General features: G+C 35.6%; 1 protein-coding gene across 1 annotated transcript in view; it reads right to left on the bottom strand.

Moving 5' to 3' along the window:
* Nucleotides 1-12893: 12893 nt before the first annotated feature.
* RGS12 (regulator of G-protein signaling 12) overlaps nt 12894-23121 on the bottom strand; it is a 73494-nt gene continuing 63266 nt past the window's right edge. Inside the window, exons 12-16 of the mRNA XM_009328817.1 lie at nt 20379-20505; nt 19332-19428; nt 17734-17810; nt 17058-17211; nt 12894-14432 (exon numbers count right to left, since the gene is read on the bottom strand). Coding sequence (XP_009327092.1) covers nt 13798-14432; nt 17058-17211; nt 17734-17810; nt 19332-19428; nt 20379-20505 — 1090 coding nt within the window. The 3' untranslated portion in view covers nt 12894-13797. The remainder of the gene's footprint in view (nt 14433-17057; nt 17212-17733; nt 17811-19331; nt 19429-20378; nt 20506-23121) is intronic.

Raw genomic sequence — 23121 nt, 5'->3', positions numbered from 1 at the left:
AAGCTATTAATTTTCCGGAAGTTAGGAAAAAATTGTGGCCATTTATCTGTGCAAAGAAATATCCTATCATGGGCAATTATTAGAAAAATACTACCAAAAAAAGAAAAGAAAGAAACATGGGAAAAATACTTTAAAAATACATAGATACTTAAATATTTTCACATCATTGGGCTGTGACTGTTTTGTTATGTTGTGTCCCACACAGGTGATATATAGCACAATACAAAACAACATATCCTATGGATCAGTATAGAAGCTTTCCCCCATTATCCTCAGCACAGGTATAGTCTGAGCGCTTGCAAAGCCAGACTGCACGTGCTGTGCTCTGCGCTGTGCTATGGCTGTATTTTAACAGCACAGTCCATTGCAGTGTGGTGCCCAGTTACCTCAGTTTCCAAGCCTGTTCACTCACTCCTAGTTCTGATCTCGGTTGCTGCCCGCCGTGTTTCCCCAAGTCTCTAGTATCGTTACGCCACTATGATTTTAGCATGATTCTCAAATTGGTTTTAATCTTGAAAGTTTTTAAAGGAACAGCTATTTTCATAGCATATATCCTCATTCAGTCACACACTGAGTTGAGCCTAATGTTAACAAGTGTTTTCCTCAATATCAAGAGCAAAATCACTTATCAGCAGCAAAGAATTAAAGTATTAAAGCTGTGTCCATTTATATCACTGGAGTATTTGATGTAAAACTTAAGCTTTAGGAATCTTACTTTACTGTTGTAAAATCATATGTACTTCTTTCTCATCTTACAGATTTGAGTTTAAGAAACTGAGTGACTGCCTCTAGTATTCTCAGCTATTCGGAAAATTCACAAGTCTTGGTAGGCTTTAGTAAGAAGGACCAAAGAAAAAGTTAATTAATAATTACTGTAACGCTTTAGACTTACTGCCTGTGTGGATCTGCAGTCTAGGAGCTATGCAATATGACATTTTGAGTCTCACAAGAATTTCAAAGCAGTGAACCACCAGAAGGCCTCAATATATACACTCAATATTGTTTCACATTGATGAGCAGAGGTCCAACGCTCTCATTCCTTCGTGTACCCTTTTGCTTGTCCAGACTCATAACCTCTTCTGAGGAAATGGGGAAGGAGGAACAGGAGCGGGTGGCAAAAGCAACATGTTCAGTAGTATTAAGTATCTTTTCTTTCTCAAAACTCCGCCCAAGGCTAGAAGGTTAACTGAAACTAGAATCAACGACAAGAAGAGTGAGGGGTACTTAACCACTTACTGAAAGAGCAATAACAAAATCCGCTTTCCCCCAAAGCTAAAAGACACCGAGAGCAGTGATGAGGAGGGACCTGGATGACCCTCCCACATTTCTGGTACGGAAATGTCACCAGTGTTGGCTACGGGAGCAGCTATTATTCCCAGCACAGGAAATTCACAGCTTTTTTTTTGCTTCTTACTGCTTGTATAACAACGGTCTCATTGCGCATATCCATCCAGGCAATGCATTAGACAAGACTGAACTCCACCTAGACCTCTTCCCAAATGTTACGAGACAGATAGCAAGATATTAAGAAAATAATCCTAATCTTTTTACACCTGTAACTGATTTTACTTCCACTTCAAAAGTCTACGGACACACAGGGAATCCTGAAGACCAGGAAAAAACATTAGAAGATTAAAGTGAAATTATCTTAAATAAAAAGTTTGCATAGGGGAATTTAAAGTGAGTTTGTCTTTATTAAAGACAAGAAGGGTAGAGGTGGAAATAATAATTTTAATTGCACTGTGCAACGGAATCATCCCAGGGAAAATGATACAGAAACGGTAAGAGAACAAAAACAAATAGCTCAATACTTTCGTTGAAATACTATTTTTTCATTCTACAGGTTCTAACTCATATCAGAAGAGACAGTCTGGCAGGCTCATTGAAGGCAACAGGTACGGAAAACAACTTATAACTTGTAGAAACATGTCTCTAAGGCATATCTCCGTTGCTGCTGATGCCAAGCAAAAATACCAGAACTCTTAATTAAAAACAGAGATTTAAACAAAAGTAGCCTTATACTGATTCTCAGTGCCCTTATTCTTCTCACTCTTGACAGCAATCAGAGATGGAAGGTCTGATGTCCTATAAACTCCAGTCCTCATCCTCCCTTGGCAAGATCTCAGTTCAGAGATGTAACCTTCAAAGCTGAGGTTCCCTTCAGAATCGTCACAGGAGCGTGTGCTAGTGTCTTCCAGTTTGACTCCGTCCACATCGATTATCCTGTTGACAGGGAGCTCCGTACTGGGGTTCTCTCTGGAAGGATTAAAGCTTCTGCTGGTCTTCACTTTGTGAGAGGTTTGCTCACAAGAGTTTCCTGAAGTCCCTTGTGAATTTTTTTTCTTTCTGTGGTTTGCACCTAACAGAAGAATTAAAAACAAAAAACACAAAACAGGACAGTTATGCATCTTCTGGTTGTAGCAGTTTTCAATATTGCAACCTCCTCTGAGGTCCTAATGGTAGATAGTCAGCTGCAATATCCCTCTGCTCCATCAAGAAGACTTATTGGTGTACCAAGCAGGTAACTAAACAGTAGATCTCAAAGATTAATACAAAATGTTAACATGTATCTGTCTTAATTTAGCATTTTTCAGAGTTTTTAAAAAGACTCCATTAAAAATAACTACTTAGGATAAATTTGTACACCTCTAGAACAAAGCCTCCCGCACCAGCAAACCCAAAGGTGAAGGAGGAGAATACAGAGCTTCCAGCGGGGCAGAACAGGAGAAGTTCTTTGACTTGAAGTGGCCTCCAATACCAGGTCCCTGCTGAGATATTATTTTTACTTGGCTAGAGTTTAATTCTCTAGCAGACTAAGGAGGGATGATTTGAAGTAGCAGTTCGCTGTCCTGAGCTGCAACCAAGGAATTATGGGCCACAGTTTACAGAACAAGAAGAAAAGAAATAACTGAATCTGCTGAAGGGCTTTAAACATTCAAGAAACACCTGAGTTACGTGTGATTTTTTTAACCTTGAAGTTTCTTTTTGGTACAGTGCTTCTAAAATCACAATTGTTAGGATTTGGGCCTATTCTCTAAAACTACTCACACAAAGTCTTTACTATCCCAAGTTAACCCTGGATTAAAACCTTGAGCTCCCCAAAAGGTAGTTTTGCGTTAGGTGTGATACTGCAAACTGCTAGGCACTTGTTAAAGCAATGCAGATAAAGCCGTTTTGCCTGTTTCAACGGGCAACAAGAAGGGAAGGAGGAAGAATGAGCCGATTTCCTGATTCGCACCACGGTTATCAGCACGATTTCTGCAGTTGAGGTGCCCCCACCGTAATGATACAAAAAGGGGCAAAATTTGCAGGGAGAGAGAACTGCTTTTATTAGACCATCTGATACCCAAGAAAAAAAATAGAAAAACTTTAAAGGCACAAAGGCAGACCTGAGTAAGGGCTTCCATTTCATATTTAATTTCTTTTTTCCCCGAATACCAGCTGGTCTTTTAAAAGATACCATCTTGTCCAACATGCCTTACCTAAACCATTTTTAAACTTTTTGCCGCGGTACACACAAGTGTCTGACTAGCACATTTAGCCACACAAATCCCATGAGACTTGTGTGGTTAAATCCCATAGCTGGCTTTGAAATCTTATTTGTGTTTGTTCCACAAAGTGATGTGTATAGTGTTTATTGCAAGAAAAATAAATTTCAATGTATAATCATTGTAATCAAGAACTTTTTGATACGAAGAAGGGGAAAAATGCAAACGAAAAGGACAAAAAAAAGCAATTTCATACTGTTTCAATCAAATCACTCCAGGGTCTCCTCAAGGGTTAAAGCTTTCTATTTAATGAAAATAAGTTAAAATTCCAGCTAGTGCAATATTATTTTAGTGCTTTAGCTACAGTGCAGCCCCACATTAACAATGTGGATATTCCACATCAGTAATGCTTGCCTTTTTTCACAACCAGAGGAATTAGATCAAACTCCAAACAAATCAGCTGAGCAATAGCAGAGAGACGGCAGAAAGCTTTCTCAGCCCTGTTAGCCCAGCACGACTCCAGCCTACCAAATTACAGCTAACATTTAATGGGACTATATTATGCTTCATGTTTACATCTTCCTACTGCATTGGCTTAATTTTAACCGCTGTTTACATGGCTGTGGTGTAAAATGCTATTCCTCTATTCTAAAATGTTTATCTTAACATGAATGTACTGAATTGTACTCTTGATCTTTTTAATCTACTATTCTATGCCCTTTGAGGAAGTCTCTGGTTCTCCTTTCATGTTGGTTTAAAAGAGATACTAGTTTCAAAAAAGCCATACTAATGATAAATTACACCAAATAGTTTGCATTGACACAGCATGAGTCATCCAGTTGTCCTAGTATTGAGAATACATCCTTCTACTAAACGTAATGCAAAGAAACAACTTCGATGGTGGTGTAAGGTCTCGTAGCTCTGTTGACTTGAACTAAGCTGTAAGACTTTCCACAGCGAAAAGATAGAACCTGCATTAACAGGGTACAACAGATGAAAGAGCTGGAAACTCCTGCTGAGGAACGTTATGGAAGGTCTAAGTATTGCTGTATTTATTTGGTTGCTAAGTCTTTCTACAGCTACATATAAGACATGCCATTAAGCCTTGGAATTATGGTGTCACTGAGACACCACACGGAGCCACTGGGCTTGCAAGTTGTCTAATAGGAACAAAGCAAAAATAAGGTCGATGTTAGCTCTCGGGCTTCATAAGACATAAGCCCATCTGAAGAGGAATAAACCCGTACTATGGGCAGTTTTTTCTATTAGCGCCCTTCTCAGGAGCAATCCCTCTGAAGCATCTAATAAATTACTACTAGAGGCAGGCCGGCAACAGAGAAGGTCTTATCTAAAATACTGGTTCAAAAGAATATGGAATTACTAAGAGATGATACTGTGAAGGTGATTTCTCTTTTCCTGGCAGGGTAAAAAATATCTTGGCTCATCTACACCAAAGAGGAAGATGATTTCGAGAGTAGCACTACATTGAAAAAATATTTTAATGTGCTTTTTTTTCCTCATTTTTAAAAACAAAGCATTTATGAAGCAAGGCTATTTAGCACAAATAATAGGAGAGATTCCCAAAAACAGTTTGTGTATAAATGTATCCTGCAAGTTTTAAAATAGACTCACGATTTGCATGTACTCAGTGGAGCTTTATAATGAGGCTTAAATGATGCCTACAACACTTCTGCACCGGTCTCCTTCTCACTCTCTTTTTGAGTAACAAATACCTGAGCAAACTTAGCTATGCAGGGCACCATCTAAGGTGCAGAGAGCTTTCACAGACAAAATTTCTCTTCACATATTCTTGCACTGAAGCGATGAAAATGTCCATGGGTATCTCTGCGGATTGCTTTGCCTTGCGTAAAGCACGTCAGGAATGATATCACGTTTTCCTGAATCTAATCTGTCAAATGTCCTACCTAACTTCAGAAGGGAAAAGAAGCCAGTGCTTAGAGCAGTAGTTGCACAGATTAATTTCCAAACAGACTGGAATAGCATAATCATGCCTATTGGTAATCTTTGGCTCCCCTGCTAAGCATTCCACGCAGCTCTAAGAATATTTTCCTGTGCATCTGATCCCATTAATATGTTCCAGCTGGTTTAAAGATGGGATGATGCATGTCATCTTCTGTCTTTAAACTGGAGATCTGCTATTTTACAGACTCACGGCTAAATGACTGCTTAGAAGGCTAGGTATACTGGTCTGCATTTTTCAAAAGGTAAACGATCAGGTGGTGTTTTGGCTGATCTCCTGATTTCCTTTACCAATACTTCTCTTCTTCTGAAATTTTGATTTTGTGTATTATTCTCAAGCTCTCTGAATTTAACATTATGATTATGGAAAAGTGACTTCACAGAGGAAGACAAAGGGAATTTTTGTTCTTCTGTATAAAATATTTCTCAAGCTCTAAGTAAGATCTAAGCAAGATATTAGAAGACCAATTGTCTTTCAAGTAGTTTAGGACCAAGGGAGCATTTGGCCAAATTCCAGGCAAAGACAAGGTTACAAAAAACCTCGGAATTTCAGGAACAGCACTAACTGTCAACTGTAGATGATAGGATCAAATAACCATAACTCAGTGCAGGTGCTTGGGATTTAAAGGTCCACCCACAACATCTTGCAATGATATTATTTCTATACCATAATTATTAGATCCATTTATTTTAAATGTGCTAATTTTACTTATGATTCACTTGTTAAAGCATAATTTAGATCCAATCTGAAATTCAGCACCTTTATTTTTAAGTGATCAATACTCGATATAGTTCCATTCACACCATATTTCTCTTTTTGTATAAAAGTAAATAGGTGTTTATTAAGTTTCACTGTAAGAGATGAGCTCTGTATTTGAAAGTCCATACTTAGTGGATTTCATACATGACAGAACGTTAAATTCTATTCCATAATTTTCCCAACACCATTTCCATACAGACACCTCTTCCATGTAGATTCAGCATTTCACTTAGCATTCTACCTTTGCTAAAATCCTACTGTTCTTGACAAAAACCATTTACTATTTGGATGGCTCTCAGTTCTACTGAAAGATAACACTACTACTCTGCTGACTTCTATACCATTGATCCCAGGCATTCAACTTCTAACGTCAGAGAGGATCAGATATTCACTTAAAAGGAATGAGCTCTAGTTTAATGATTTTGTGCTGACTTACAGCAGGTAAGAATCTGCTCGAAGTATTTCATAATACTTATAACTCTTGTGAAAAGAAATCACCAAAGTTTTCAGGAACTCCTGGAACTGGTTATTTACAGGCATATACCACCTCCAAATGCAATCAGTCATTTTCAGCCCCCAAATTCATAGACTGGCATGTTCTTTAATGCGGGAGATTAGGCAGATACTGTTCTCATCTCTGATTCCATACAACAACCTGTCCTAAGGTGATAACATGCTGGCTGAGAGAGCATTTTTTTCACATGAGACTATAAAAAAAAGAGCTTTGCGATGGTCACTTCTGCAGTGGTGTTCACTTCGATGCCTTGGAAATATTTCAGTATGAGTAACTCTTTCTCCTGAAGACACATGTAACCTGGCAGTTTCACTCTGGGAAAGACACTTCTCCCTTCCTGTCCTAAACTTTTGTGAAATGGTACTTCAAAATTTTAGGCTTCCCAGATGTGGATTCTTTTAAGTGGTGAATAAATGACTTCCACACTCGCTGAGGTACTGTTAGTTCTGTAACCATTTATTTTTTTTTAAGTTTGCAAAGTGATTTATGCTTCCGACGGGAAAAGGATACTTTACATTTAAGATTTAGAATTCTGCAGGTTAAATTCCCTTCAGAAGTTTCCTTCCTTTTACCTCTTAACTGATACAACACCGAGGAGAAAGAGGATTTAATAAAAGGTTCCTACCTACAGTTTATGCTAAATCTTTTCAAAGGATATTTGACTTTATATGCTGTATTTCACTTGCATGACGAAACACGAACTGCAGCATATGCTCAGGGCCTTGAAATCTGACAGTAACAATGCCTCAGTAACAACGAGGGCATCAAGCTAGGAAATGGATTATTCTACAAAGCAGCAATACTCTGCATTACCAGTCTATTTACTTTTGTCCTGGGAATTTCTGGAATACATTTGCAGCATTAAGTTTAGAAACACAGGGCGGATAGAAATTCCTTCATTGCGCTCATCTCAAAAGCATTCGCAAGAAGAACAAAGCACAAAACATTATTTGGAAAGACAAGTTCTGAACATTACATAGAAGAGGGAGCTGGTATGACTACTACTGCTCACCAGGGGCATATATAATCAAAAAAGGAAACGCTGCAAACTTGTTTGCTGCGGGCAGTGACCTGCTATACACATGGCTACAACAGCTGCTGAAGGGAACTGCGCACAACGTCACTTAAAAGCCAGGAACAGTCCGAGAAGAAATAAAATAAGAAATTCTGAATTCTGATCCAAAGCGACATGCATGCCCTCAATAACGCTGGCCAATTTGCTTAAGCTTTCTGTTTCTCCACTGCTAAAATTGAAATAATTTTTGAATATTTTCCAGGCAATAGGCATGACAAAACATCGCAAAACATCTCTGCAATGGTCTGAAAGCATTCAGCCCTCAGTCTGATCTTCCAGCATTTATTGTTAACATTGGTTTTGCTTCTCCGTCAGTAACAGCAGGTTCAATTATTGCGGAGAGTAATATGTTGGGAAATAGTGGATTGAATTACTTTAATCAGTTTTAATTTAATGTGCCATTCATTATGTTATTTTTCAATTAAGAAATTCTAAAATGTGGTTTAGCAGGGCTACCAGTTACATTTCAACGAATAATTCAGCTAAGTTCCTTTCATCATCCAAACGTAAGTCATGCGTTTGAATAGATCCGGCTTTCGCCTGTGTGCATTTGGTGCGAAGAGCAGTTGTAATTTTTCTAACATTTTACCTAGTCAGTGACAGAATTCGTAATTCTCTTTATTCTAGCACTGTACCAGCTACTAGGAAGGAAATTAACTCTATCCCTGCCGAAACCAGGACAGATGTGATCTTGCTGTTTGATTGAAAAAAGCGTACATTTCAAATAATTATCCCTCAAGGCCTTCCTCGCTTCCTGGTTGTCTACTCTTAACGTAACTCCTTCTCCTTTGTTTATTATTGATCTCAGTCATGTACTACATGTAATTCTCCCATTTAATCACGCTCTGATTAAAAGAGGATTAACAGATTCTGGCCTTAGTATTACCGGATCCCCATGAGTACTTCTTTATATTGATCCAGAATCCAATTATCTGCTATAAAATTACACAGAGCCAGTAAGGATATAATTAACTGCAGGACAAGAGCCTTTGTTAAAAATAATGATTTGTATTATTTTTACATCTTTTAGTCATAATCCCTTCCTTTTCTTAAATTTTTATTTCATTTATGTTGTCATTTGCGTGGCTATCCTGATTTATATAGGAAGTGTTTATGTAAACACACATAGGTGTTTACATAGGAAACACCACTGGATTTTCTCTAAAATATGCCACGTGAATTAAGGAATTATGTAAAATATTAATTACATACAATATTATAGAGTTCATTACAAAAATAAAGCTTTATTTTGAATTTTTGAAGATATACGCATGATCATTTTTAATCTCCTTAACTATCACAAAGTTTATTGCACTTGGAATTCATTACCCTCATAACTGAAAAGTTTAGTAGCCAAAAAGTGAAAGTCACAGAAATACCGCTGATATTATCTGATCTCTATTCCTTTGTTGCAGCGTACTGAGTCCTCTCTGTGAACAATAAAAAAGAGCAGCTGGGATTTTTTTTTCTTGTCTTTGGGAACAATACCCAGCCCCAGGCTCTGAGAGTCCACCCTACATTTTATTTCTGCATAATATATCTTTCAAAGCAAAAAAAACCCAGCACTGGTACTAACTATCCCATTTCTGAAAGAATTCTTTCCAATAAGAAAAGAAGCAAGTTTATTTTGAGGATACCATTGCCCATCTGTTTCAGAAACAAAGCGGTATCTTCAGAACAAATTAAGTAAATGTTTATATAGTCTAAATTTACCCTTTATCTTCCATAGCCTTATTAGTCAAGTATAATTCCAGAGAGTTCACCATGCTTTTATTTTCCCTAGCTGCCTCCCTATCCTAACCAATGACATTACATACATATTAAAAGGGAAGTTTGAATAAACTCTTTATTCGACTGAATTGCTGGATCCAGTCTATACATCTACCTTCTTACTTGGTAGGCAATAATTCCATTGACTGTAATTGTAATTTCATTTTAAGAATATTCCTCATGCTAAATGCAAAAAAAAAGAAAAAGGTAATTTTTGTAATAGCAGAAGGAAGAACAATTTGATGGAATCAAATCTACAGTCTGTGCACCTTCAGTCTGGATTGCTGCAAATTGTCCTATCTAAGGATGAAACGGTACTCCCTGAAAAAAGCCCAATTGCCACGAAGACTAAATGCCCACCTACTTTGTAGCAGAGGCAACAATCACAGTGAACAACTCACTGGCCCCAGTGGAATATCGCTGAATAAATCATCTAGTGCAGGGCCTCTGGCCTGATATTCACAGCTCTTGAGGGAACTAAAGGTTTGAAAGACTGCCTCTCCTCATGACAGCTATTTTTCACTTGGGCAATGAATGTGCCTTACCCCCTGGGAAAAACTGGACAACATTCAAAGTACCTAGGCTATACCATGCAATTTAAAAAAAAAAAAAAACAAAACACAAAAAAAAAAAAACCCAGAGAGATTAAATCAGTATTTTAACACTTTCAAAAGTGAATGCATCACTTCAAGCCAATTACACCACAAAATAATTAAGTTATTTCTTCCACAGATGGGTACCACCACCGTTATATGTAGAGACATGAAGTAAGTGCATTTCAGAATTAGTGTTCAAATGCCAGAAACCAGTGATTTTTAAAGTGGGAAATTTGCCAGAACTAGCAGGCTTATTCAAAAATAAAGATATTTTCTTCCTGATGAGTAACGCAGCTAGAATCAGTAATGATTCTTGTATTGCAAACTGATTTGATATGTACTTCATAGCTAAATATTACTACGGTATAAAAACATTTCACTTATTTAAGAAAGTTAAGATCTGTGTTTGAAAAATTCTTAAAAGCTCTGAGTGACGCAAACCTCATTTTGCTGTTTTCCATTATTCATATTTTGCTTTCTAGATCTTCAAATGAAAAAAACCTTGAGTTACCCATTACAGGGATGGATATTGGCCTGGCTTTGCTCCATCAGTCTGCCGTTAGAGAATTGCCCCCTGCAGAACGTGAGGGACTACTTCATCCCCCCCAGCCCTTTCCCCAGCATATATAAACCCAATGTATAAAAGCCCAATGCATAGTGTAAGCATACATGTCATCTGCCTTTATACCAATTTGAAACTAAGATTATAGATGACTTTAAATTATGTAGTCCTTATTTTTCTTTTTATCCCATTTTAATTCAATAAACCAATCAGAAATGCATTTTCCATTAATAGGAGATTATGAATGGAGAACCATTAAAGCACTTAAAAAAGCAACCATTATTAATGATTTAGTCCTTTGAAATATCAATTATTGACTGGAGATAGTTCCCAGCAGTCTTTATTATAATACTGTACATCATTGAATAGTCTTTCCATGCAAACTCCATGAAATCATGAAAACAGAAAAGTTTTGTTTCAGCCCACACTTTTTCCATAAAATCACCGTTCTTTTGTAGAATACAGTTCCCATAAAATAGTAGTGTACTGTGAGAGGAGTGTAGAACAGAGTTAGTGTATGCAATAAGGTTGTAGCCTTTTACATCTTTTAGATTTTTGTTATTCCGCAAAAAACAGATAAAACCTGGTTTGTCACAAAGCTAAGAGAAACTAAGATTTTAGTTTTGCTAAATTATTTTGCTTGCTTACTTAAAGGTCTCTCATAGGTGACTGTGACAGAATAATAAAACACAATCACCAGTGAAAATAGAGTAGACCAGTTGGAACACATGAAAATTAAAATCTGTAAAAAAAAATAATTAAAATAATTCAATATGTAGGATATTAGTTATTTGGTGTGGAAAAGTCTGAATAATTTTAAAAGGGGAACTGCTACAGGACTTTCAGTTGCTTGATCTTCTTTCATGCAGGCCCACGACTACGTGGGAACACAGTGACTTTTGGAAAAACTACATTTTCAGCCCCCAGAACACAACGAGACCTAGATAACAGCACCACAAGCCTCTCTGCAGTATTTTTTTTTTTTTTTAATTAGGCTTCACAGTACTGTTATGTAGGACCCATCTCTCAGAATGAAAAGGGTAGTGTGGTCTCCAGCACCCATCCACCCTTCATTTCTTACCCAAGACTACCAAATAAAGAGGTTGTTATATGGGTTACTCCACATCAAATGAACCGAGATCACCAGCTCATTTCTTAAAGACCAGGGAAGAATTGCTTTAGTTTAAAATAAGAAAGAAAGTAATGAATGTAAAGTTTAGCCCAAGAACCCAAAGACAGAAGAGACTCTCCTTTCAGGAGTTCCTGTTATGACTCATTCAAATCTCCTGTCTTATCTGCCTTCTGGTGCACATGTCAATGCTATGGATTTCACATGTGACCCATCAGCATCTCAAGACAGCATTTGCCCTTTGATATCTAGATTATTAACAAATATAACGTCTGTCGACTTTGTCTCACAGTAATTACTAGTTCATATCTATTAATCTGTTTGTCATTAGAAGATAATTTCAATCAGAATTCTTAATCCAGGACTGAAAGAACTGTTTTTAAATAATGAAGAAAATCAAAGCTTAAAACCAGTTTGCGTAACTAGGTCTAGAATTTATTACTCCTGAGAGAACAAAGGTACAAAATACATGTGAAAACTACACAAAGATTTCTACAAAGTAAAAAGTAGAAAGTGGGAAAGGGAAAGCTACAGTTCAGTGGTTACACAGAAATGTACGGCATGCATTAAAATATTGTAAATTCATGAAGTTTTTTTTAAGTGCAAATGGTTTTTTTAACAGTTCTCACTGAAAAATATGCAAATTGATACCTATGTTGTACACTTGTCATATTATCAGAAAGACACAAACACAAATCTCTGCATATACACATCAATATGTCTGAAGTACATTTTGTGGTTTTGTTATTTGTAGGCACTGGTTACAAGTCTGTTCAATACTCAGTTTCAGAAATTAAGTGGTAGCACTTATAGAACATTTCTCAAATACTACTAATAAAGGAATTTGTTTTTAAAATACCAAGAGGACGAAATAATTTGCATTGCAATTTATAAGCATCCAACAACCAAAGAAGTATTTACAAATCATCAACCATACAGATAAAGAACAGTATCAAATACTCTGTGTAAAAAGATAAATAATTAAAATGTATATTCCCACATCACAAAGAAATGTGATCATACAAATTATGGCACCATATGTTTGTGAAACATCAAAAATAAATGTAGCACATAGATACCTCTTCTTATATTTTACATTAAAATGTACAGTACAATGACTGTAAAACGTCAATATCACAACACCCATTGTCTTCAAACTCTTGTCTCTGGTAACAGCAATTATTAGAGTCTGTGTTTATAAAGAAATTCCATACTTCAGCCTTGGGCTAATATTGCTCTGTGATATTGCCAGACCATGAAACTTACATCCTAAAAAATGTTACCTATTTTCTTTAAAATTATCTAATAGAAAGAGCTTTTTCACATGTGAATATTCTGGGAGAAAGTGCGATAGATGCAATCTATTTCTCTGTGTAGCAAAGTATGGGTTAAAAAAAACTAACATTTTTATTTTTAGTCACAAATGTCTAATTTATTAGAGAAATATTTTTTTAATTAAGGTTAATCCATTTCAAATTTTAATCGTAAACAGTACTGCAATTTTCAACACATAATTAGGGTTCCTGCTAAAGCACTTAAACTTCCAAACCCTAATCATGTATCTCATTATGACAAATGGATCAGAAAATCTGGAACACAACAGTGTTATGCAGCTCAAAATGCTGATATCCTGTTTTGTACTCCTAGGGTAAAGAATGAGACAATTATAGCATATGGATGTATTTTAAAGGTTTGTTTGTCTGCATGTGTCCATTTTTTGGCCACATGCCAAATCCAAACAAAAGTACATTGTTAAAGGCAACCAGAAATATTACAGTTAGCACAGACTAAGGCAATGAAAATATTTTTTTTTCCCTGTAAAAAAATTAAGGTGCAGAGAGAATTTTCTTTCTTGTTTTAATGGGTGCCAAATACTGATCAACAGTGCCAAGGAAAAGTAGTTTTACATGAAAGGAAAGACTATTAAAATCTAGAAATACCTGAATTGGATCTTTGATATCCAGATTTTTCCTGATTACCTGCAAAAGGAGTTGGGGGTGGATAGTTGGCTTCTGTGAGCTTACTGATGTCTGACGGTGGTGTTGGTGGTGGCGGTGGTAGCAAAGTGCTGTTAGGGCTACTAATATCTCCTTCAGCCACAAGAGTCAAGTCTGCCACATTCTCATCATCTACCATCTGTATGCCTTCATCTTGTAATTCTCTCGACTGCCTTTTCCATATTGTTGCATTGTTATCCTGTGCATGCGGGATTGGAGACAATGCAGTATTAAAAGGAACACTGAAAGTCTTCTGACTGTGGAGTGCTGTCAAAGCAGATTTATGTTTATTTTCTGAGTAACCCATTTTCTTAACTGAATTTTCATTTAAGTTTTGCATGGACTCCTGTTTTCCGCTTGGTGATGTACATCCATCCTTGCCATCATTTTTTGAAACTCGCTTGTTGAGGCCCTTAGGGCCTGCAGGAGTAGATGAGGATGGTTCTGGTCCAGTGGGCGGTAAACGAAGAAAGTCAGGAAGAACAAGGTCTTCTTTCCTTAGCAGTCCACGTTGGTCATCTGCTCTGTTACTTTGAGCTTTGGATATGAGTTCAAAAAATTCTATTGGGGAAAAACCCAAAATTGACAAGTTTTTGTCAGAAAGTGCAATGTCATTAAAACGTAAATTTTCAGCACATTTATTTTCCATGAAGATCTTCAATTCTTTCAATGCTGCCTTGAAATAAGATCCCATGTTAATTAGGAACTTTTTCAATTGCAGCAATGTTCGCTAGCATCGCTATAATTAAGACCATCAGGATTGCTATTGTAAGAGTTTTGCAGTTTAGAACAGCTGCAATTCACTGAGCCTTGAACACATCTTCTGTTTTATGCAGTTAATAAATCTGTACACACACACAGGATTTTTTTAATTCTTTATACAAAACAAGGCTCTGGTCTTACTGACAATGGGTGCACATTTTTATATTCTGGATGGTTTTTACCCATCTTAACTCAAAAATAGCCATGCCATTGAAAGTTCAAAGATTCAAAATGTTGCAAACTTCCTTGTTATATTGAATTTCTCTCAGTTTAATAATATTTTATCACAGTTTAAATTCAATTCATGGTGTAGTTTTAATCCAGGATGTTATCATCACAGGGCATGATCAGATGATGATTTAAGTAACCCCATTTTACTTTGCACTGCAATGAATCAGTAGCATATAGGTAGTCAATAACCATCAAAGGAGCCATTACTAAAAGCAATGGGGCAGCTTTTTTTATAGAGTTTAACACAATTAGAAGTGATTCTCTGATCATGTCCTTAATGATGTCCAATGGTTTAATATGTTTCTATATATAAATAATACTCATAGTAAATCACCACTGTTCTAGAAAGTCTCAAAACTTGGCAACAAGAAACTTATCGATCATAAGCCAAGAATTATACCACTCCTCAAAAAAGAAGCATCACAACAATAAACAAACTCTTTGGTACAAAACATATAAAAATATGTAACTCTTAATATAGGGTCTCTGCATGTCCTAATTTGTCAAGAAGAGAGCATTGAGACTACGGAATACTAAAGATGCTTAAAAAGGCCATCTCCAACAGATGAATTAAAATCAATAGTTTCAACCCAGCTTACGAATATTGTTTGAAGCAAAAGCCATTACAAAATAAAGCACAGAATGCTAGCATCAGTTTTAACTTAGCCTAATATGAAGTCATACACTTGCACTTGTATGACCTTGTTCCTAATCCTCTATTTGTATTTGGCAGGCTTTGCAATATATTTGTAAAAATGCCTTTTTAACATGCTTTGTCAAATGCCATAAAATCTGAATGTAGCCAAGATGGAAGCTTCAAAATGCTTCTTATTGCCAAAGTTTTGCAAAATGGCGGTATGCATATTAAAACATGCAACATTTCTGAAATATGTGTCATACAAAAATGTTCCTTTTTGAAATTTCAAACTTCATAGAACAGGTTTTGTGGTTTTTGTTCATTAAAAAACAGTCTACAACATTTGGTATGTATTTTCCAAACTTGGACAAATGTCACAAAATTCAAAATAAAATGTGAAAGCCTCGAATTCTGAAGTTTTCAAATTATGTTAATGTTTTACTCAGCCCTAGGAAGAAAAATGAAAATATTAAAATATGGAAAACAAGTTAACAAAATAGTAAGCAACAGAAAATAATTTAAAATGCACTAATATTTTGTAATAACACTTATATTAACAAACATCTATTTTGTAATAAAAGTTTTAGTCACAGCATTTTTTTCCTTTCCAGTCAGTGGACATTAATTCACAGATGAACATTCATTTGCTGTATAACTGTGCATAACCAGGTTTTGGATATGCATATTAGGTAACATCAGCAGTAAATTTTAATCTGTGGGTCAAATATGTCCTCTGATTTTTTTCTACTTGGGAAAAATAGGGAGGAACATGTAGGGCTGACAAGATTAGTAATTGCTTCAGTCAATGCCCTATGGCACAGGGTGGTATGTCAAGGTTTCTACCGCTACACTGTTTTTATGCCTCTTTCTCCCATGGACATCTTTCTATAAGAAAGCAAATTCTCTTATGAGTTCTTTTCCAATGATGTCACCACAACTATTAAGATGTAATTGAAGGTAAAAATAGGACTCAGAATATACAAGATTACCAATAAACTCTTTGCTTATTTCTACTTCTAACCACCTTTTCAGAGCAGTTACTGAATGTAAACTAAGCTTTAACTCTTGCCTATCACAGCTCCTCCAGAGTCCTCAGATTGTACTGCCCTGACTGTTACAGACTTTAGCATAAATTTTCCAAAAATTCTTACCTGAATAAGTTAGGGTCTACACCATGGTGCAGAATGCCTTTCAGCGAGTTAAAGACTCTTACGTAAAGGTGAACAGAAAGGCAAGCTTCTACATGGCTTGCAAAGGGTATCGAATGGGATATTCAGCTGCCACTGAGTAACTAATTCCTTTTTATTTTACCTGGAATTAGGTAGCTTTTACTTTTGAAAATCCCACTAGGCACCTACATCTATCTTTAGGTATTCTTAAAATTTTACCTTCAGCTTCAAAAACTTTACAATTCAAACACAGTATCAAACAAAAATATAAGGATCATGACTATGATTTTCACAATGCAGTATTAAACACACGGTACCTTTTCCTACACAGATACAAAATTCTCATTTTTCTAAGACTACTTATGTTAATACATAAAGTTCACATACCCTCTGCTTCATCCAAATTTATTTTCTGACATTTTTTTTTCCCAATCTTTGCAATAGTGTCTTCTCTCTTTGACAGCCGGACTTCCCTAGCATTTTTTCCATTTTCGCCTTTCATTTTGATAGAATTAGACTTTCCTAGAGTTCTTCCCTCTCCCTGCATTAGAAGGAAAGTTAAGGTACTGCTTACATTTCGGCTATATCATTGTGTACATAATACCGTCTAAGTGAATAAAAAAGTTATTTTGAAAACACATTTCTCTAACACCACCATAACAAAGGTTTTAGTTTAATCTTGACTATTGCAAAGAACATTTGCCATAGTACTTCCCAAAAATGTGTAAATAAATAGAATATTGTTTACTCTGAAGAACTCACATTACAGAAAGGGGCTTTGAATTTCACAGTAATTCAATCATTTTCAAATATAGATAAGCCAATTAAACAGGAAACAACAAATACAACACAGTGAAAGAGCTATTTGATTTATCATGAAGACAAAGTTCTCACATATAAATGCTGTTGACAGTGGAAAAATGTCAGATGAATTATAGCTATACTCAATCTAGTTACATAATTTGGCTGATTCAAAATCATGGATGAATGCAGCTTTTAGTACAGAATTCCAGAAGGAAACAAAAGGTGATCTAAGGGACAAAAATCATTGCAGAAGACTTACAGTAGATACTTGATTTCTTGAAGTAGTTACAGTTGCACTCTGTTTTACTGATGCACCTTTTTGTTTATCTGTAAACACTGAACATAAACATACCTTCTATAACTACAAATTTATAATTTCCCAAAGAAGTAATATTTAAGTGACAATGATGCACAAAACAGATTTTTTGCTTTAAAATTTCTCAAAGATGTACTCAGAAAATTAAGAGTGAGCACAGTTGATATGCCTGATACTTTTCAGTCAAAACCTACCAGAATTTCCCTCTTACCTTCAAATTTTCCTAATCCTGGCAATACTTCTAAAGTTTAAAGATGCTAAAGTTTCATTTAAGTTCTCCTAAATTTTCAGTTGATTTAGATCAAATAGCTTTTAAAATCTCAGCAAATAATTCAGTTTGTAATTCTCAAATTTAGAATTTAAACAAGAAAAAAAATTGAGCAGAAAAGACCGTTGAAAGGTCATGTTGAATCTTTTCCAACCTGTTTCGTGCATCAATTGTTTTCTAGACATTGCCATATCCTTTTCTACTTCTAAGTAACTAAATGGCTCCTTCAAATTACATCTACCTACAACAAATATACTAACCGAAGACTGAGCTGCAAACACAGAATCATGGCCCTTTTTCACTGGTACATTGGCACAGAATCAGCCTACTGCTAGAATGATCCTTTATGATTTAGGCTTTTATAGCAGCTGGCAGCACACAGGATTACAGTTTTACTTGTAATCTTTAAACTAATTATCTGTAGAGTATTTAGATTGGTATCTTTTTTCAAAATGACAATTGGTTCTGTTTCCTAGAAAAATGACAAAGCTGATTCTCCTCAATACCTCCATCTTTATTCTCCTAGTTCTTCCTCAAAGAGGATCTCTGCTCTAAGTCGATTTAATTTAACTGCATCTAATTTCATTTTTAAAACTAAGTGTTCTATATCTATGAAAAGGTCTCCTAATGAAACTGACCCTTTACTCTCAAGGCTGCTTACATTAATCTAGCGTGTTAATTGTGCCAAAAGATTGTCAGCTGTTCAGCGGATCAACTTCTATTTTTCAAATTATTTTGTCCAGGGAAATCACAAATTATACCCTTTTTAGTATGATCTCCAGAAATCATCACTTAAAACTGGAGATGTAGGCTCTGCTACTTTCTCCTGTTAAAGAAGGGGGTTATCGTAGCAGTATATATAGCTGCTGCACAAAACTGCATCTGTTTTACTTATACAGAATGTTTCTTTTTAATTAATTGCCAAATTCACAGAAGTTATTTGGCAGTTTATTCTCATTATTATTACTGTGCACTATGTCCTTAACTCTGTATGTGTATCTATGGCTGAGTGCAAGTAAAGTATTCAAGTATTACTAGTGCAAAATTTCTTACAGCAACAGTAAAGTACTTGGTATCAACAGATGAATTTAACCTTCAATCTTTAGAAACTGCACTCCTTTTTAGTTAAAAAGAATATATGCTACATGTGACATATCCAAATCTAATCACATTTACCTCACCTTTGCATCAACAGAAGAAACTAACCAAAGTCAGGGTTTATGAAACTGAAACTGACTTGACATCATAAATAAAAGCTTTTATGCCAACTTACCTCTACCCTTTGTTGGCTCTTTTTCATCTAGAACAACTCGCTGACCATCCAGATTAGATATAGGGACACCAAGATCAAGTGGTTCCTGCTCACCATTCTAAAGTCGGATCACAGTTTGTATATAATAGAGAAAAAGCTGTTTTCAGAACCAATTTATGCAGTCTGACATTTTTTGAAAGAAAACAAGCAAAGCATTTTTACATTTCAGTGTAGCCTCAATATATCTTTCTTCTACCATTCTAAAAATGTTTATTCCATTTGTGTAAAACTACCTTGATTACAATGAGTGTAGTCCATTTATGAGGAGAATGGTATTTGGGGAAGACACAAGGAGAAAAAAACCATCCGATTTGCAAGCATGCACAAATACTCCAGGACCATTAGTGTGTATGTTCAGCAAATCATATTTTTCAGAGGAAGTTTGAGATTATTTTATATTTGAAATTGGTTGTACTTTGTTAATTTTGTGATTTTATTAAATGAAGTTATCTTTATACCAACATGTTTTCCAGTTATTTTAAAAACATGGACTGGTTCAGCCAAGACAGTATACCTTCTAGAAATACCACAGAAGTAACTTTCTATTCCTTGATATTCTATCATAATAGAATACAGAAAATGTTATCCAAGTGTTTAGTAGTAGAGAAGTTGAGTCAGTCTGCTTTCGCAGAAATTTTCTGCTAGGGGATTTGGGGCAACTTTCATGATTCCCAGGATAAAGGAATGATAGCTTTAACTAATCTCAATCAACTTTCCCTGGCTAATAATGGGAAAAGTTGAGCTCCGGAAGAAGCTAAGTTCAGGCTCTATTATTTAGGATGTTGGATTTATTCTGAAGGAGAATATAAAACAGATGCAGACTAAAGCTTTGAGGCAGTTACTATTAAGCATAATGGTTATGACTACTATGCATTTTCACTTCAACATGTAGCTATAAATACAGATCTTAATGCCTAATTATAAGGATAGAAATAATTTCAGGGACTATCATATGATCTTCTCCAGACAAAAAATACCGCAGCTTGAATTACATCAAAAGATACTTACTAGTCTTGCCACAAGTTCATTAAGATTTAAACCATATTTTGCAACCACAGGCCTTAAGACCTCTGTTACTGGTTTGGTGGGCTTAGCCTTCAAACCAACTGATCGATTGATTGGAACAAGATCCAGCCTGAAACACATTAATTGTAAGATTAATGATGAAATATTCCAATACACAAATTGTACAAATTATATAAAATCCAATCTACAGCAAAGTTGTGCTAGTTTATAGACAGTAACCCTGAAACTTCACTAGCACAAATCTATCCTAACCTGAAGGTAGAGAGCACTTTTAATACAAATAAAACTTCCATTGATTCACTCACCAGAGCTGAGTGAAGGCATGAGCCAACCTAATTGCATGGTGATCCTCAGACCAATTAAATACATTCCATAGCACTTTCATCTTTACAGTGAGATTGCTCTGACCATTCTGGTCCAGTAGTGCTTCCAAAGTGACTCCATGCCTGTACTGTAGCTTTGGATGCAAGAAAAATATTTCTTCCCACTTCCACAAGAGAGACTCACAATGTCCTATTCAATTACTTGAGATGGGCTTGGACAGGAATTTTTATTTTTATTTTTAAGCACAGGAACAAATACAGTGAAACTGCAGATGATGCTTATTTCTGGCTAGATGCCACCATTTCACAAAAAATTGCTGTAAGAGAAACTTACTTGCAAAAACTGTAAAAGCAATTGAGTTGGAATTTAAAGGATAAAGACAGCCCTCTTCAGAGTCCATTATGCACTTTTATATCATTTCATCAAAATAGCAAAAAAGTAATGAAATAAAAAAATTAAAAAACCCAAATAACTATTCCATTTATGTCTATTTCCCTGCACAGAACTGTGCCTATTTTTTTTTTTTTTAAATGCTCTTCATCTGTCTCCTGATTCCTCCATAACAGCCACATTTGACTATAATGGCACTATAGTGTGAAAACAAGGGCAGGCTTATTCCTAATAAAACTATCAGAAGAAATGTACATCATCAGAAGAAATTAAAATTATTAGTGATTTTGTCAGTCACGATTAAATGTAAACCCCATCTTTTCTCTCACACAAATTACTTAAATACAAGATGTTTAGTCTGACTTTTCCCTTCCACAAGAAGCCTGAATAACTGAAACTTTGTCTTTCATATTTTCTGAGAATACAACAGCTACTAAATAAAAATGATCAATTTTAATCATTAACTGGCAATTGACACAGAAGTGGCAGACATTCATGTAACCAAGTATATCCACATAGTATTTGTCTTATGCCTGAAAATATTCCAAATATCTGAGTATTTTTGTTTACACAGTGTCTACCCACAGAAGGAAATAATGTAGAACATTTCTACAATTTTAATTAACACACAAGGAACATATGGTACTGCCTACTTAAAGTTCCTTTTTAATTTGGAAACTCAGCAAACTCACACCTAATAAAAGACTGCTCAATCTCAATTTCAAAATTGAATATGCTATACCATGTTCATTAATCTGAAGTACTCTTAAATAGAAACTTGCCCTACTACCTGAAGAAAAATAATATAAAGCCAAAATGAAGAATGCCTGACAAAATAAATTCTATTCACTTCAAAAGCACAACTCAATAATGTAACACAAACATTCTATTTCATGACTTTTTCCTGAATTAATTTCTTCAGGAGTTTTCATAGCACTAGTTTGGATTTTTAGAATTTAGGAAGACTAAAACATTTTCTGGCATTTTGGAAAAAAAAACAGAAACAGATGATTTTGAAAAAACTGTATACTATAAAATAGTGTTACATAATACTAAATATATAATGTACTGAATTATATTATACCCATATTAATAATAATATTATAACATTGACTTGTTTAAGATTCAGGGTTATAAATCTATACTCAGATGAACTTATATTTATACAGTTAGTCTTACTGTAATCTGCCAGTTAGGCACATAATTACGGATCTAACTGAATGGGAACATGAATCAGTAAATATATCCATTTAATCTTAAAGGCCTATTTTTTTTATTGTTGCATTTAGGATTATACTAGGAGACTTGCAGCTCAATTTCCATCTCATTCTTGTGCTGCTTCAACCTACTAAACATGTCTGTTCCTGATATGGAAGGTCCCTCTGGGTGTGCAGATCTGTCCTTTATGCTTGTTCACAACTGCTTCAGCTTGAGCAGTTAGACATGGTAATAATATTTAAATGTCCCTAAACTGGAACATTGGCATCAAAATCCCACTTGTATCCAAGACAGCAACCCAGAAACCTTCCTCTTGCAGCATTTAAGACTCACCAGGTGCTGCTCTACTCAGTTTGAAATGTTCCTGTAGGCCCACATTTCTCCCACTGATCCTTACCCTGGTTGCCCTCACCTGAATTACCTTTTTAGAGGTACCCCAATCTCATCATTACCTGTAGAGGAAGCACTTAGCAGCTGGCTTTAAATCTAAGGGATATCAGTGCCTAAACGTAGGCAGGATATCTAACTTAGGCCCTTGTGTAACTCAGAGAATCCCCACGATAAATGTGTCTCTCTTGCCTAAGTGTTACTGCAATCTAAAGTAAAAATGGACTTTTACTTTAACTGTGAGTTAACTGCAAGACGTGGAAGTCAATCATTTTCAGTTACAAACGTTAGGTCACCTTCCTTCTTCACGTCAGACTCTTGCTTGATACTAAGGCCTATTTCTTCTAATGTTCCTGTACAATGAATGGGAACTTTAGATCCCCTAATGCTGGATTCTGGATTACAA

Source organism: Pygoscelis adeliae, unplaced genomic scaffold, assembly GCF_000699105.1.
Source record: "Pygoscelis adeliae isolate BGI_AS28 unplaced genomic scaffold, ASM69910v1 Scaffold66, whole genome shotgun sequence".
In the NCBI taxonomy this organism is placed as follows: Eukaryota; Metazoa; Chordata; class Aves; order Sphenisciformes; family Spheniscidae; genus Pygoscelis; species Pygoscelis adeliae.
This window is presented reverse-complemented; position numbering and strand designations above follow the sequence as displayed.